The sequence below is a fragment of the Girardinichthys multiradiatus genome, chromosome 14 (genome assembly GCF_021462225.1).
Source record: "Girardinichthys multiradiatus isolate DD_20200921_A chromosome 14, DD_fGirMul_XY1, whole genome shotgun sequence".
NCBI classification, from domain to species: domain Eukaryota; kingdom Metazoa; phylum Chordata; class Actinopteri; order Cyprinodontiformes; family Goodeidae; genus Girardinichthys; species Girardinichthys multiradiatus.
This window is the reverse complement of record NC_061807.1, coordinates 24,739,303-24,755,789: the sequence shown is the minus strand read 5'-3', so window position 1 is coordinate 24,755,789 and position 16,487 is coordinate 24,739,303. Positions and strand designations below refer to the sequence as shown.

Here is a 16,487-nt window from a genome sequence, read left to right as displayed (position 1 = left end):
CTATTTTTTTCTTTGTTTTTTACAGAAAAATATACCAGAGTCTGCTTTGTAACACCTGTGTGTTTTTGTTGTTTTTCCTGTCTCTAAATAAAAATAATGTTGTGATGTTGCAGTGCCAACTTCATATTTGATATCTTGCTGAGGATGTGCATGAAGTCTTTCCTCAATTATTAATAAGTTACATGTTGCACTTTCAGGTGTACAGTATATTTCAGAAACAGCTATGATATTTCTGACCATAATTTAGTGTAACTTAGAAACTTAGATTTAAGATTACTGTTTGGAATAACTGAAAAACTAATACTTTAAAAAAGTAAGGCACACCTGAAAGGTCTCCAACTGTCTTGAGAAAGAAAATAAAGCATATCGGTAGTTTGCGTGACCCCTGTTCACCCCTCATTTCTCTCGACAATTTTATCTATTTATAGCATCATCTGGCATGATACGTTCTTCAGATTTGATCAATGGATTAAGATCAATATGGTAAAATTAAACTCCTATGGAAGTGAGTCACTCCTATTCAATATATAAAAACAATATCTTACTGGGATAAAAATCTCCTACTGGGATGCAGAGGTGGAAGCTAAATTATGCATATACCAAGACTTGAGTTACAGTGCCATATTAGACATTTGTATACACTCATTATTGCCATAAATTATTAATTTGGGGGGTTTAATAATTTTTGTAATACAAGATAAAACTTCAGAATTTTGAAAATACACTCTTCTTTTACTGGTGCATTGTGCAATCAATGAAGACTGGCTACCATACAATTTTGCCATGAAACCTCCCACACTAAAATGACAGGTGTTTCAGTTTCATTGTCCAACCCCTGTATATATATATATATATATATATATATATATATATATATATATATATATATATATATATATATTTAGCAGGCTGCTAAACTTGACCCAGCTCATCTTTTGATCCTTGGGTTCTTGTTGTTAGAGTCAGAGTCTGCCTCAAGTGGGACTTTATGAACTGGGAATATGTGGTGAAAAGAAAAAATCAGCTAGGCACAAGCCTGCACTCCCAAGTACACATGTCTCAGCAAAAACTAATGTGTCCTCATACATGTGTTCTGTTTACATCAGTGCTTCAGGTAAATAACTGCTTGCTAATTGTCCATTGTCATTTGACGCAGGACTAAATGCCAATACAACCCATTGCAGAAAAAAACAACAGGTGGGTTTTGTAAAGTGTAAATTGGTCCTTTAAAAACAGGTTGTTTCAGGAATCCCCTGTGTCCAACTAGGTATAGATTCTTGTTATAAGCTTTACAACATATTTAAACAGTTTCAGAATATCTAAAAGTTTATTTCACACAGCTACTTTTACCAAGATGCCAGAAACAGTGCAGACTTTTGAACTGTCAAATAAACCATAAATTGGTGCTCCCCTTCTACAATCAGCTGTGTCTGTCAGAGTCGGCCTGAATACTCTCCTTCTTAAAAGAGAGCACCATCCATCACATTTTTAAAGACACAATTGTTCTAAAACTAGCAGCAACACGTTTTGAGTTAGCATGTCTGGGGGTAAAATTAACAGTCTATAGGAGGCTAAAACAGGTTTTAAGTTCAACCAATGTTACTTTACAAAGATCAGAAATACTTTATAATATATTAATGAATTATTATGATTATTTTTCTGAAGGATGAATCATGAGTTTTGCTAAGTAACTTTCAAATAACATTTGTTCTTTCTCATCTGTTTTCTTTTTATTTGTGCATGACAATAATAATCATCACACCTTCATTGGGCAGCATAGTGGCTCAGCTGGTAGCACCATACTTTGTGGCAAGAAGGTCCTGGGTTCGAATCCCTGGGGTCATTCTGCATGTTTTTTTCCAGGCATGCATGGGTTTCCTTCAAGTATTGTGGTATCCTCCCACAGTCCAAAAGCATGACTGTTAGGTATAGTTACTTTAATTTACCATTAAGTATCAATTGTGTGTGTGTGCCTGTTTGTTTCTGTGTTGCCGTGTCATGGACTGGCGACCTTGTCCATGTGTACCCTGCCTCTCGCCAAATACCCCCACAGCCCACCCCCACCCCCCCAATGGGTGGCAATGCAAAGAACAAACAAACCAAAAGTTTTAGTTGTGTCAAAAACCTGCCCTTTTTCTCTTTTACCTTGAACTATGAAAAAAAATAAAACTTTCCAGAAAACCCAAGTAAAAACAAAATCAACAACAAAAAATAAGCAGTGGTGATTTGGGGTCATATGTTTCGTTGAGTCTTACCCGCATTGTGTTGACCTGAGGGCTGTTCTGCAAAAAATCCCAGACACGTGGTCCAAGTTCATCCCAAGAATCTACCAGCTCCCCTACCATGGCTAGGGAGTTGAAAGTGCTGTTTGCCTGGAACAAAAAAAGAAAAACAAGACACAACAAAAAACAATATTTAACAAAACAATCCAACTCACCCTTCCTCCCTCTCAGTGGGAAGCACAGAGGTTTGTGTTCCTACTAATGCCAATACATTAAAGTACTCCATGTTTTCCCTCTCTGGAGGAACTACATTGTAACTCTGCTAAAACCCCTTTCCAGAAACACCTCTTATCTTGCCCCTTACCCCCCACATTATGGGGTTGAATTTAAATGCTATTTTTTGCTCTTTAACACTGACTTGTATACATTTTGTTTCCAATGCGTAAAGGATTGGCTTGAGTAGAGCCTCTAGCTGTGAAACTAGAAGGTTTTGCACACCTTTGATATGTAAAATCCTCCCTTCACATCTAGTTTGTTTTGTCTAAAATCACGTTGATATCTTAAAGGAAAAAAAGTTTATGAAATATTAAAACATTCATTAAAAAGGCCTCAAGTCTACATATTAGCTTTTTCTTTTCAGCCTTATTTGTAATGTGTGACATTCAGGCTTTAACACAAATTAAAAGCCTCCTTCAGTTGGAATTAAATTTGTGACAAACATATTTAAGTACATACTACAACTAAAACTGAATTTTAGCCAGGTAAAATGTAGCATGCATGTGCATGAGAAATAAAACCAGCAACAAAACATTTTCTTTTTTCTGTCTTTCTTTGTTTTAAACATACTTCTTTAACTAGGAGGCGAGCAGCAGGTGTATCTGGTGCGTAGAGAACCTTCCCTCGCAGTAATGGCTTGAAGGTGCTCCAAATGAAGCGCAGACCAGGTGTGCCCTCCAGGGTGTCAACGAGAATCTGACAAAAGGCATCTGCGGAGGAGGGGAGGAGAGTGGAGAAGTTTAGGAAAGTCAAATTCAAGGCCAAGAGTGCATTGACATACAGTAGTTCAACATGTAGTAGCTGTCATGGGTTCTCGAGCTTTTAATTCTCCTCTCTTTTCAGAAAGAATTTTAATCTGATGTACAATGCCTTTAAAAAAATATTTACCCACCTTGAATGTTTTCCAGTTTTCGAATTTTATAATTTCCCCCATATTACAAAAATTTGCAAAACGAAAAGTTTCTTTCATGTCAAAGTGAACTCAAATTTTAACATACCAATTACTAATAACTGAAAATATATAGTGGTTATAAATACTCGACCCAAGACCCAATAAAATAAAACCAAATTTTAATATTAAACAAAAATTATCAGAGTACATACAAAAAACAACTTTAAAGTGATTCCCTTTATTAAGGGAAGAACAGCTATCCAAACCAACCTGGCTCTGTGTGAAAAAGTAAATGGCATTTTTCCTAAATCTTGAATTCTTGGGACAACTGAGTTCTGTTCCACTTGCCACAACTAAACCAGTACAATCAAGGTTAACAGAATTTGTCTGGCATCATGAAGTAGGGTGAAAGATTTCAAAAAGCAGCCCATCATGCCCCGATCCAAAGAAATTCAAGAGGAGATAAGAAATAAATTCATCTATCATCCTGGAAATTATTACAAAGCTATTTCTAATGCTATGAGGCTTCAGCAGACCACAGTGAGAGTCATCATCTACAAATGGTGAAAACATAGAACAGCAATGATGCTTCCTAGGAATGGCCGGCCAACCAAAATGATTCCAACAGTGCATTGATGTCTTGTCGAGGAGATGACAAAAGAACCTACATCAACATCTGAAGTGCATATTTGCCCAAAGGTGAGTGATTTATATAGATAACAATGACCTACAGTGCCTTTCACATTTCTCTGCTCTCCTAGTAAAAAAAAAAAAAAAACATTTTTAAGATGTGGCATAATCTCATAATCTCCTAACTTTAATTCAAATAGATTTTTTCAGCAATCCATGACGTGTCATTTTCCTTCGATAAAATACGATGTGACAGAGAGGCACATTCAAAATGGAAAATATAATTGACATGCCATTTAAGGAAGACAGCTGTGTTGATCATCATATACATCATACATACATACATCCATACATCCACACATCGACATATCCCAGGATGGTAATAACTGTGTTTATTATGTATTAATAGAGCACAACACATATGTGAAAGACCTTTTTCTCAACTTTATGTCAGCTTTTAACATGATCATAGCTGGCCAACTTGATAACAAACCGCTTGACTTGGGTATATATAGTCAGGTGTGCTACCGGATCAGATACTTTTTAAATAATTGATCCCAGTTGTTCAGGACATGTTCTTAACCCCTCCCTTGCTAAATGTCATTTATTGCACCTGCAAGGGTGTGTGCTAAGACATCTGTTGTTTTTTCTTTGAATGCATGCCTGCAAACCAACTCATAAAACAAATGCAAACAACTAATATAAAAAAAACAGAGGACACTACTTTGGTTGACCTAAAACAAAACAGAAATAGGTATGGATACAGGAAAGAGGTCCAGAATGGTGCTCCATAGATAACCTGGTGCTTAGCATCTGCAAAAGATGATCATTCTATAAAAGAGAATACCCCACTCCCATACACATTAAGGATGACTCAGTGCAAAAAGTATCCTCCTTCAAACTTGTGAAGTGTGTAGAACTCAGTATATTTTGTAAGAAGGATATTCAACCATAGGGGTTTGTTAGAGCAAAACCACAAACACATTTATCCTTTCTTAGTGTGAAACTTGAATTGTAATCTTAATCAAGTTGTCTGATGACCTACACAAAAACAAAAAACTAAAAGTGATCAACATACAATAGTATTGTTGTTGTCTTGTGGAAGAAATATGATGCAGAACCAAGAAGAAAAAATTAGGTGCATCTTGTGTCCCATAGGCTAACACTGGCCTGATGATTGTATTGATGGGATTAACAAACAAAAAGATGGGCTATGTTTCAGGATCTCCCTAGTAGTAGTAGTCGACTTGTAGACGTCGGAGGAAGATAAAACAAAACAACAAACTGCTTACAGAGCATAACAAGACACTAGATTTGCACCATAGAGAAAATATTGATCCAATCAGTGCACTTCAGAACCGATGTCTTCCCCTAAACTATAGAGTCTTAATTAAGGACATTTGTTCATCTTTCAGTCGGTTGCAATCATTTGTTTTGACAGGTGTATTTGGTATTTATTGATTACTTTTGTAGGTACTTTGAAGGTGAAGTGATGATGACTTGAAACATTGCTTCAAAATAAAGTGGCTTTGAACACTTAGTTGATTACCACATATTGTTAGAAGAGGAATACAATTGTTAGTTTAAAAAATCTGAATCAAGAGGGCTTCAAATGGTTGGGTGAACTTAGTGGAAATGCACATCCACTTAACTTTTTTTTTCCTTCCAAATTGCTAACAGGAAACCTTGGTAAAGGAATAATGCCTCAGTTAACATTTTTGCCCCACCAAGGTTAGTTGTATGATTTTGGTAGTGTTGAAGCGGTGGCAACACAGCTAATAATTGTACACAGTAAAACCTACACAAGCTTTAACACACTCAATATTTATATGTTAGGTCAAATGATTGTTTTTATCATTCCACTACTCTAGATTCAATAAATTATTCATTATATAATGAGAAAATAATAAAAAAAGTGATATTGCTAGGATCAAAATAAACACAGATGACAAACATCAACAAAAAAGTTTTTTGTTGTTTTCAAGTAAGCACATTTCTGCAGGTTTGTGTTTCTGGATTTCCACATTTTAAGTAGAATGAACTTAGTGTGCATTTTTTTTGTAGATTAAACTGTATACCCTAGTTGGGACTCTCAACATTTTCTTATTAGCAAGATTTTCCATGGAAATGTTAGAAGTGGGTAAAAATGTCTCAATGAAATGAACAGCGATTTGGTTATAACTACAACTGCTTTAGAAAAAGAAAGTTGCAGAGAGGATGTGTTCATAAAAAGGACACTTTTTTTTATTTCACGGAAAACACTGACAGGCTGAAGTAAACACAAGTCAAGGGTCCAGACCTGACAACATAGAGAAAAACTACTATGAACTGAGTAGAAAAAATCTATGTGCTAAGCGGCCGCAAGATCATTATTAATTAAAATGTTCTGCCAACCTGAATATTGCTAGGTTCTGAGAGTGCTGTAAGTTACATGAGGTCTTGGACTGTGAGCAAAAGCACCTTGAGCACATAGTAAGCTTATTCTTTGACTTTCATTTTGCTTGTTTTGAATCTAAATGAGTTTTTCTTGAAGTGTGGTACTTTATCAAGTAATGGATCAATGCGACGTGTCATCTGCCATTCAATAGGGCCGACTGGCTGTCCCTGTTGTTCCGACACCTGTCACAGCATCATTGCTTTTTCCAGGCTTGTCTCATTTTTTTGCCCATCAAAACTTCAGTACCTCAGACCTCTCTCCTCTCATTTTACAATGGCAGCCATCTCTCACATCAGTGGTAGTTTAGAGGCCATTTTCAGTGCAATTAAATGTTAGCCCTTCTGCCTGCTGGTCATCTTTCCCAGGTGCTCTAGGGAGGTCGGTGCAACACAGATAATGGCCTCCCTTTAGATTGGATCTGGCCACCTGTTCATTTCGCAGCCTGCAGTAATGCCACTTTCCGCAATCCTAACACTTTAGAATTGAGCAATGCGCATTACACTCGGCCCAGCAACCATCTGTTCAACACATTGTTTAGTCTGATTAGAAAAATTAACTAATTATAAGCTTAAAGTATATTAGCAAAAATAAGAAAACATCCAATTTAGCTTAGAATACAAATTGTTGTTAGCAAATTTCGCAAGTACAGTTGATTTTTATTATATTTCTGATACGGAGTTGAAACAACATATTTGTGAAAGTACATTTTGAAAACTCCTCTCAGCCAGCTGGTGAGACATCTCAAGGTTTGAGTGAAAGCAGCTGCAGGCAGCCAGAAAGAAAGTTTTAAACTACAGGTGACAAAAGATGAAGAAAACAAACTTCTGTTCTCACTACATCCATGGGCATAAATTGTTTTGTCAATACTTCTAAAGACAACACCAGGATCCATTTTGACTGAAGTAAAAGAAAGAGTTGGTTTCTCAGAGATTAGGGATAGATGAAAACATTTTTTCAAGCAAAACACAGATTAGCTGTAGCTTCTCTATGGGGACCCTATATATCTATTTATCCATTAAAACCTTTCCCCTCCATCACAGTTAATCTATTTAGGGCAACAAAAAAAAAAAAAAACAAGCCTATTTGTGAAAATATAATTTCCCCGCTTGTTTATATATCATTGATTAACTGGTATTAACCATAGTTTTGGTTCAGTTTTACTGCCCACATTAAAGGCTGATCACTACTGGACTTGTAGAATAATTAAGTCACTTAAACTGGTTTTGATACTGCGTAGCTTCTTTAAGGCCTTGATGATCTACCAGAATTAATACTTTTACTAATACAAAAAATAATTTTGCTCTCTAGCACAAAATCCTTTACAAAAATGTCCAACTATTAGTTTGTGACCTTAAACTCCAGCACACCTGGCTTGTGCTGTAGTTGAAATTTCTAAAGCACACCAGCAAGTCCCTTTCTAAACAGTTAAAAAAAGATAAAGGTTTGCAGTGTCCTAGTCAAAGTCTGGACATAATTTCAATTTAGTTGACTTTAAACAAGAGGTTCACATTTAGTTTGTGACCATTAACATCACTTTATCAGGCTATTAGTATCAAACATGGATTTTAAGATGAGTGCAAAAAGCTTGAAATCCTGTCTCTAAGTTTGAGACTTATATTTTGAAGTGTGAAAGGAGGAAGTTCTTGATTTGTTGCCCTGCTGCTTTGACAAAAATGAAAAATGTTTGGAAACACTGGCTAGCCACCACAAAGGTTAACCACCATCTGTTTTAGAGGTTTCTATAGGTGTTGAAATAAAGGACTAGCCAAAAGTTTTTTGTCAAGAGATGCATTTCATCATCTCTGGTTCATGATCTAAAATACTGGACCTTAAATATACAAGTCTTCACTAAGAAAGAACACAGTTTTATATACCACAATATATTGAGAAGTTAAATGTGTACAGGACGTATTTTTTTACAGATGTCTCAAAATACTTCTAAAATATATTTTTGTTATGAAACCATTGTATCGTGTATTGTTTTATCTCATGACCTGGAGGTTTTGCTCATCCCCTGATATTGTCAAATAATCTTTATATTGTATTAACTTTTAGAGTCCTATCTGGCATTGACAATGTAGTCTACTCTAATAAACTTCTAGATGCAGCTTTAACAGTCTACAGTGCACGACAAGTTCTGGGTGAAGCGAAAAAATAATAAGGTATCGTTGTTCAAGACTGTATACTACATATAAAGAAATTACAGACAAACCGAAATGAGTGTTTTTTTTTTATAATTTATCATCTCAGAATGTGATGAACAAGTCTTGCCTTGACCCATAATATTGACTTTAACTGAATTTCAGCACTTGACTTTATTCACTCCAAGCTGTTTTAATTAACAATAAAATAGTTATAGAGACTTCTCCAAACCATGTTTATTTCAACTTGAATGTCAGGCATTTTAATCTCAAGTTACTCAAAACAAATGCATTTTTCCTCTCTTTATTTACTTTGTTTTTCAGCCCACAAGGCTGCAGGATTTTTTTGTTTCTTGTGCAAAGTCTGCATTTGTTTTGTTTAATACGCTGCTGTGTAGCTCAACTTGGCCATCTGTTCTGCTTTTGATGGAACAGAAACAGATGTGCTTTATGTTTCATAAATAATAAAAACATTTACACAGAACAAATGTGAAACTTGGGCTTAAAGTTTATCTTTGAAGCAGTGGTTTCATAGTCTTGGTTTGCAACTTTTAACTTTAAACAGCCTGTCTAAGGAAATAAGGTGGGGTTAAAATGCTAAACTTTGGTTTACCAAGCCCTGTTATCTCCACATCAGAGTGATTGCAAAACAAAATGGTTGTAAAACACCTTTGATTAACTTTTTTCTCAGAACTTGCAATATACCTACTGAACCAATAAACTACAGTGAGTCAATTTGAATCTATCCCTTCTGTCCCTTAAAAAAGATGTGTTGTAAACTCATTGCACTTAAACATTACATTATACTGCACTGTGAAAAAGTATTTATCCCATTTTCTTCTATTTTTGCTTTTCTTCCACTCTTTCAGGTTTCAGATAACCAAATAAATTTAAATTTCAGTCAAAAGCAACCACTGAAAATACAAAAAGTTGTTTTTAAATGATAATTTTATGTATGACTAAAATGTGGGCAAATTTGTATTGGTCTCAACAAGTTGATCTTACTAGATGTGTCAATTATCATGTGCTTATTTTATTTATTTTGTACAATGTCTTAAACTTAAATAAACACTTTGTCAGTTATTTCCAGAAAGGATCAACAGGGAAAATGTTATGTTCCATTCACTGAGCTTCCAAACTTAAGGAGCAATCATTTTAATAATCAGGACTTCAGCATTGACCAAAATAATCCTGATTCTACTTTTTTTTCAAAAACTAAGCAGCCAATTCTGAAATCTAGGGTTATATAAATATGAATAATCTAGTGTAGCAATTGCCTTGAATGCACCATGGAGTTAAAACTGTGGTCCAGGACTCTGTATAGAAGTGGATGGAATGAAGAAAAAGCATCTTAACAAAAGCCTCAGCTGATGGGCCTGACCCATTTTACTTATGTCCCGGGGTTCCTGGCATGACGTGTACCAAGCGTTTCATGGAAGAGGGCACCTTTTCATACATAAAAAAATTTTGCAAAAAGCAGAACAAAACAGGTAAAATACAGAATGACGAAGAATCAAAATACCTAAAACTACCCAGATTTGTTTAGATATTATTTGGTAAGTGTGCTTTATATCCTTATTTTTTATTCCTTTAAAATTTTCATCCTGTAACACACCATACCTTACAGTGTTATGGAAAGCTTTTTTAATAAAGTTACCAACAGTTGACTGATTGGCACAGTGAAAGCACTCCCCTCTAGACATGTACAGTTTTGTTCCTGATTTCATCAATGTGTTCTGATAATAAAAGTAAGAGACAGATTTGCTTTACAATAAAGTGAGAATGAAGATGACAGTGACAAATGTATTGCAACTTAATATGAATCACCTTTGTGTCTTGGGAAAGATAAATCATGTTTGAATATTTTCTGTGTTGAAGGGACCATGAGATTACAGACATTACATATTATCTAAGTCTCTCTCTGGGGTTTTTATTTTTTGACAACAGAAGCTGAATTTATTACAGAACTGACACTGAAACAAGAAAAACAACAAGCTGGTCTATACACTAGGTTTAGCCACAGTAAAATAATTGCTTGGAGCCTTAAGCCAGCCCCTCAACTTACCTGACAAATTTAATCAATTTGAGTTGTACCCTGGGGAGGGGCTCAATTCAGTACCTCTGTGAAACAGTGCTGTCAAACACACACACACACACACACACAGGTTTGTATTTTCTAACCATATTAAGACATCGTATTGACTTCCATTTGTCTCAGTAACTCTATTTGCATCTAACTCTGACCTTTACACTAACCGTAACCTATACCATTTCATATATTGCTCGTTATCCTAACCCCTAAACCTAAAAGTGATGCCCCATTGCAGCAAGACTGGGCTTTGGTTCCCATAAAACTTATTGATCCTTGAAGGTAAGTGAATACACCAGTAAAAGGTCCTAATGAGGTAACATAAACAAGTGTACAGATAATAAGATATTTGAATGTGAGCACATGTAAAGAAATGGGTACCACTGAGAATTTTGATGACTCACCATCTTTTCTTAGGGTATTTTTATTCCATCCACAACTGAGAAGCTTGTGCATGCTAAAACTTACAGCACACCAAAACAAAAATATCCAATCATGCCAATACTTCATGTACTAATGAAGCAGAACAAAATAAAAAGTCAAGCTTTGTCTGAAAGTCATACAGGCTTGAAATAATGTTAATTATTTTACTCCCTATTAAGAGATAAGTGGAAGTCTGCTTGATATTTACCCTTATCAGAGAGGAGCTCTCACTGCCAATTTTTATCATAACAGATAGACATAGATAGGTTGATTATCCATTCAATAACTTAGAAAACATTAAAGGACACATGTTCAAGCCAGAAATCCGTAAATAAAACTATTACAGATAATTAACAACATATAAAAGGCCAAATATTAGGCGGAGATCAGTATGAGTGTTAACAAATTAGAAAATAACTGAAACAGTTATTTAATTCAGCAATTCATTTGAAAAAGTGAAATTGATCTATACGTAGATTCAAAAGACATCTCCCCCTCATCTTCCTCTTGACAACATCTAATAGATCCTATCTGCACAGTGATACCATGGTCATTAATGCAGTTACTGACACCTTTGTTGGTGTGGCCAGCTGTCAAGTCCTGCTTGAAAATGAAATCAGCACCTCTATAAAGTTCATCAACAGAAAGAAGCATGAAGTGCTGTTGAATTTCCTGGTAGATGGTTGTTCTGGCTATGGTCTTGATAAAAAAAAAATAATCTGTGGACCAACACCAACAAATGACAAATCTTCACATGCTTTTTAAACTTTTACAATGGCCCTTCATCAACTTGGATTCTGTGCTTCTCCACTCTTCCTCCAGACTTTGGGACCTTTACTCTCCAAATGAAATGCTACATTTTCTTTCATCTGAACTTTGGACCACTGAGCAACAGTCCTGGAGGGACTTAGCACAAGGAATACATGTTAATGATGGTCTGCAGGTCGACTGTTAAGTCAGCAGTCTTATTCATGATTGTGTAGAACAATTAGCAGAAAATATACATGCATCACTCTTTACTCATATTTAGGTATGAGTACCCTGTTTTGAAATGAGTTACTGAAATAAAGCAAGTTTTAAAGATATTCTAAATCATTCAGATGCCCCTATGTCTGAAAATCTTCTGAGGAATGTCAGAAAAACTGCAGAAGCAGCCATGGCTTCCTTATTTTATATTGGCGAAGTCTAAAAATACCTACATTGTTTTTATATCACAGCTAAGTTGTTTTGCTATTTAGAAGCAGTTGCCCCTTGAGTTTTTGAGATAAAATATATGTAGGCATCACAATAGCCAAAGTTGAGCAAATCGACATGTAAATGAGCTCCTAGTTTGCTTTGGTGAGTTACACTAGTTTCATTTAAATTGTTAACTCATTCACAATGTATTGCACCAACATTTGTGGTGAAAACTGTGATAACTTCAACAGTAATTGTTCCTCCAATATCATGCTTATGTTACAATAACAGCTTCGCTATGAGCAAAAAACATGATATAAAAAAAAACATAATAATTACTGGAGGTGCTAATACATGCCATACTGGTGATTCAAATGCATTTCTTTACATTATTATTTTACCAACTGAATAAATGTACTCACCTTAAAGCTTTGATTTTTCTCTGTTTTGTTTTTCTTTCTGAATGAGACTTTGCTACCACAGCAAAAAATAAAAATATGTAGTTTTAAGACGTTTTACACATCTTTACCAGTGGTGCCAATAGATGGCCAGCATTTAAGGTCCAAATTTATTTAAGTTGTTTGACAGATTGCATATATATGTGGTGATTTTAAAATATGGACACCCAACAATGTTATTTTGTCACGATACTGTAAATATGCTGTGTTCTGTGCTGTGAGTTATTATTCACATTCTAGATTAAGCCTATAGACTGACTAACTAATTGTGAAAACAACCAGTATGCTAGCTACAATATATTTCTTTAAAATATAGTTAAATTTCTCTTATTGTACGTAAGCAATTCAAATGTTATTGTCCACAGTTAACTTAAAAGGAGATGTTGCTGATTCATTAGCAAAAACCCAAGTACTGGCCTTTGTTTCACAGGTCCTCAGAGTGTACTTTTAGACTTACACAACAAGCATAATTGGCCATTATGCAGACATACTGCATATCCCAGATCCATTTACATAGACCAACACAGTGAAATGCTACAGCAGATCTGAAAAATCCATTAGCATGCTAACTGAGATGTTACTGCTTATTATGTAAGGAGGGTATGCTGTCTTTGCTAATTTGCACTGGCATGAGCATGCAGTTTCACTCCACAGAGTAACTTTATTCCCAGTGAATAGCAGCTTCTTATTAAAATCTAATTTTGTGCCGTTTTCTCCAAAGAGCAAGCATTTAATGAAACAGGACTATGGGGTCTCTAATGAGCACAGAGCTACAAGATGTTTCACTGCAGATCTAATGCTCAGAGCTTTTATGAAACAAACTCATTCAGTTATTCTCCAAACTGCCCCCAAACACATCACACTGTAACCTAGAGTTGTGCTTTATGGATACAACTTTTTTTATTTTTTATTTAAAACTGGAGGCAAATACAGTAACTGAGTTTGGTAAAATAAACTAGAGGGTTTCAACAGTCTTGTAAGGATTGTGAAGCAAAGCCCATTCGAATGAAAACCATGGCTGTAATTGCAAAACACATGTGTATCCAGGGTGACAACTGTACCAGAGACGTCAAAAGCATCTTGCTTGGACAAAGGAGAAAAAAGACAGGGCTGTTGCTCTGTGTTTCAAAGTCCTCTTTTTTGATTAAAGTTCAGCATTTAATTTGTAAATCATGGCCCCAGAGTCAGGAGGAAGAATGAAAAGGCACAGATTCCAATATGTTTGGAGTCCAGTGTGTTTTTTTTCAGTCAGTAGCAATTTATAAAGATGTTATCTGCTGTTGGTGTTTGCTGTGTTTTATCAACTCCAAAGTCACAAATCTTAAAGCACGTCATGATTTCCTCTTTTGTCAGTCTTTATAAAGATGCTGTTTTTACCTTCGAGTATGACTTGGAACATGCCCTTACAGCCAAAAGTAGCAATACATTCTTAAATTTCTATGGTATCACTATGCTTGATTGGCCTGCAAACTGACCTAACCTGAACCCCATAGATAATCTACAGAGCATTGTAAAGAGGAAGATGTGAGACACGACCTGGGCTTCCTTAACATTTCGGCAGACCCTTTTGCTGATCAATTCCATCCTACGCTGCACTGATGCAGTAATTCGTGCAAAGAGAGGCCCAGCCTAGTTTGGCAGGCATATACTAAACAGTACATGGACACATTTTGTATTATGGCTTAGAATATTTGCTGCATTTTCTATGAAATGAATCCAATAATCAGGATTACAGAACCCTATTCCCAAAAAGAACAGTTCATAGTGGCTTTAGGAGCAATAAACTTTAACAGTGAAATGCAGTGCTTCACACCTTCCAGTTGGTACATGTGTAGTGTGAACAGTTTGAGTGGTCATAAATGTTAAGCTGCACTCAGTCATCTGCACAAGGATCTGTGTGCACCCCCTCAAACGTACATAGATGATGAAACGTAAATGGACTCATCACCTCCTAAGAAGCAGATATGTTAAAGTGCACTTTAGTCATTTTAATAAATTATTATGCATGACTTGGTACGAACCTTATCTGCTCTTTTCTTCTTTTTGCCATTCACAAATTACCACATAGATGTGTAAAACACAAAAATCCTTGCGTGCCCTTGCATGCATGCCCGATCTGCCCATTTATTCTTGATAGAGTCCTCAACCTTCAGACTAATAATTCAGACCTCAAAAGCAAGCTATCCTGCAATGAGGGCCAAGTCGGCACCGGGTTAGATCAAAGGCTGATGCACAAATACTTGTATAATCTATGCTCCTGCGTTTACTAATTAAATCAATAGAACATGTATAATAGCACACTCATGTTCCTGTTATAAGAAGTTTTTTAGATTCTTCTAACTTGTGTAAATGAACCAGTTTTCTGTGTGACTACTTGGAGCAAATTTCTCATCAGCAGCTTCACACTGCGACTAGGCACACAGCAGTGTGGAGGAAATCTTTACTGTTCTATATTGACAGATTCAAACACTGCATTGACTTATTAATATGAGAGACACATAACTAAAATAAATCCACCTAATGTATCGAAAATCTCCAGGAAAGCTTAAGTTCCTCTGCTTTTAAACTGTATGAGTCAAATGTTTTTGCTATCCTTTCACAAGCTTCCCCAATAATTCGCTAGAATTTTGTCCCACTCCTCCTGACAGAACTGGTGTAACTTAGCCAGGTTTTGTAGACCAACTTGCTCTTGTACACCTTTTTAACTCTGGCCACAGATTTCCTAGATATAACCACAATGAGATAATGGCTGTGTGATAGCCACTCCAAAACACTGACTTTGGTCTCCTCCAAACACGTACTTAATTTAGAGGTATGTTTAGAATGATTGTCTATAGGAAACCAGGGTTTAGCTTGCTGGCTGTTATTTAAAGGTGCTGCTTCAATAAATTAAGATAATATTCTTCACTCAGAATGCATTCTATTTTGGCAAGTGCACCAGTCTCTCCTGCAGCAAAACATTGACACAACATGATGCTGCAAACCCCATAATTTAATGTTGGGCAAGTGTTCTGAGGAAGTGTACCCCTTATTCTGCCTGCAAATGTAAACGTACTCATTGTCACTTATGTTACACTAATATTTTGGTTTCATCAGACCACATAACATGTCACCAAAATGAAGATGTTTATGCCCAAGTTTATTTGCAAACTAATCTGTGTTCATTTAAAAAATATATATTTTTCTTTGGTGTGTGGCATTTCAGCATGTGCAAGCACAGGATTTGCTTCACTGTTGACATTTTTACCTAACGTTTGTGTTTGCTGTGGGGTTCAGTCATTCCCAGGGGACAGTATCTGTCTCCTTCCTGAACAGTGTGAAGGGTTGACATTCCCATGATGCTTATATTGTGTATATCTCAGCTCTTAGCTATCACCCAACCCCTCTGGTTCAGAGGACTCCATCCCACAGTCCCCCTCCCCCACAACCACTCTGTCCCATTCAACACTTCAGGTAAGGAACATGCTGTGAAAGATCAAGGTGAAGGTTGAATGGCATCAGCCCCAGGTTCCTGAGGGGCTGCACAGGTCAACTGTGTGGTATCAGGGGATACATTTTGAACATGAGCCTGAAGCTGGGAAAGTACCACAGCTGTGGAAAACATCCTGTGTATTACCAGTGCATCCGAGGGACCTCAGCAGCCACAGGCCAGAAGCACTGACCTGATCTCATGAAGATCTTTGAGAGGCTGGTGGATCTTTGTAGGATCCACAGCAGTTCGCCTGCCTCCCACACAGAGCTCT

At 36.2% G+C, this 16,487-nt stretch overlaps 1 protein-coding gene across 1 annotated transcript in view; it reads right to left on the bottom strand.

The window, feature by feature from the left end:
- LOC124880928 (phospholipid-transporting ATPase ABCA1-like) overlaps positions 1 to 16,487 on the bottom strand; it is a 283,949-nt gene that overhangs the window by 229,610 nt on the left and 37,852 nt on the right. The window contains exons 10-11 of the mRNA XM_047386373.1: positions 3,069 to 3,208; positions 2,256 to 2,372 (exon numbers count right to left, since the gene is read on the bottom strand). Coding sequence (XP_047242329.1) covers positions 2,256 to 2,372; positions 3,069 to 3,208 — 257 coding nt within the window. The remainder of the gene's footprint in view (positions 1 to 2,255; positions 2,373 to 3,068; positions 3,209 to 16,487) is intronic.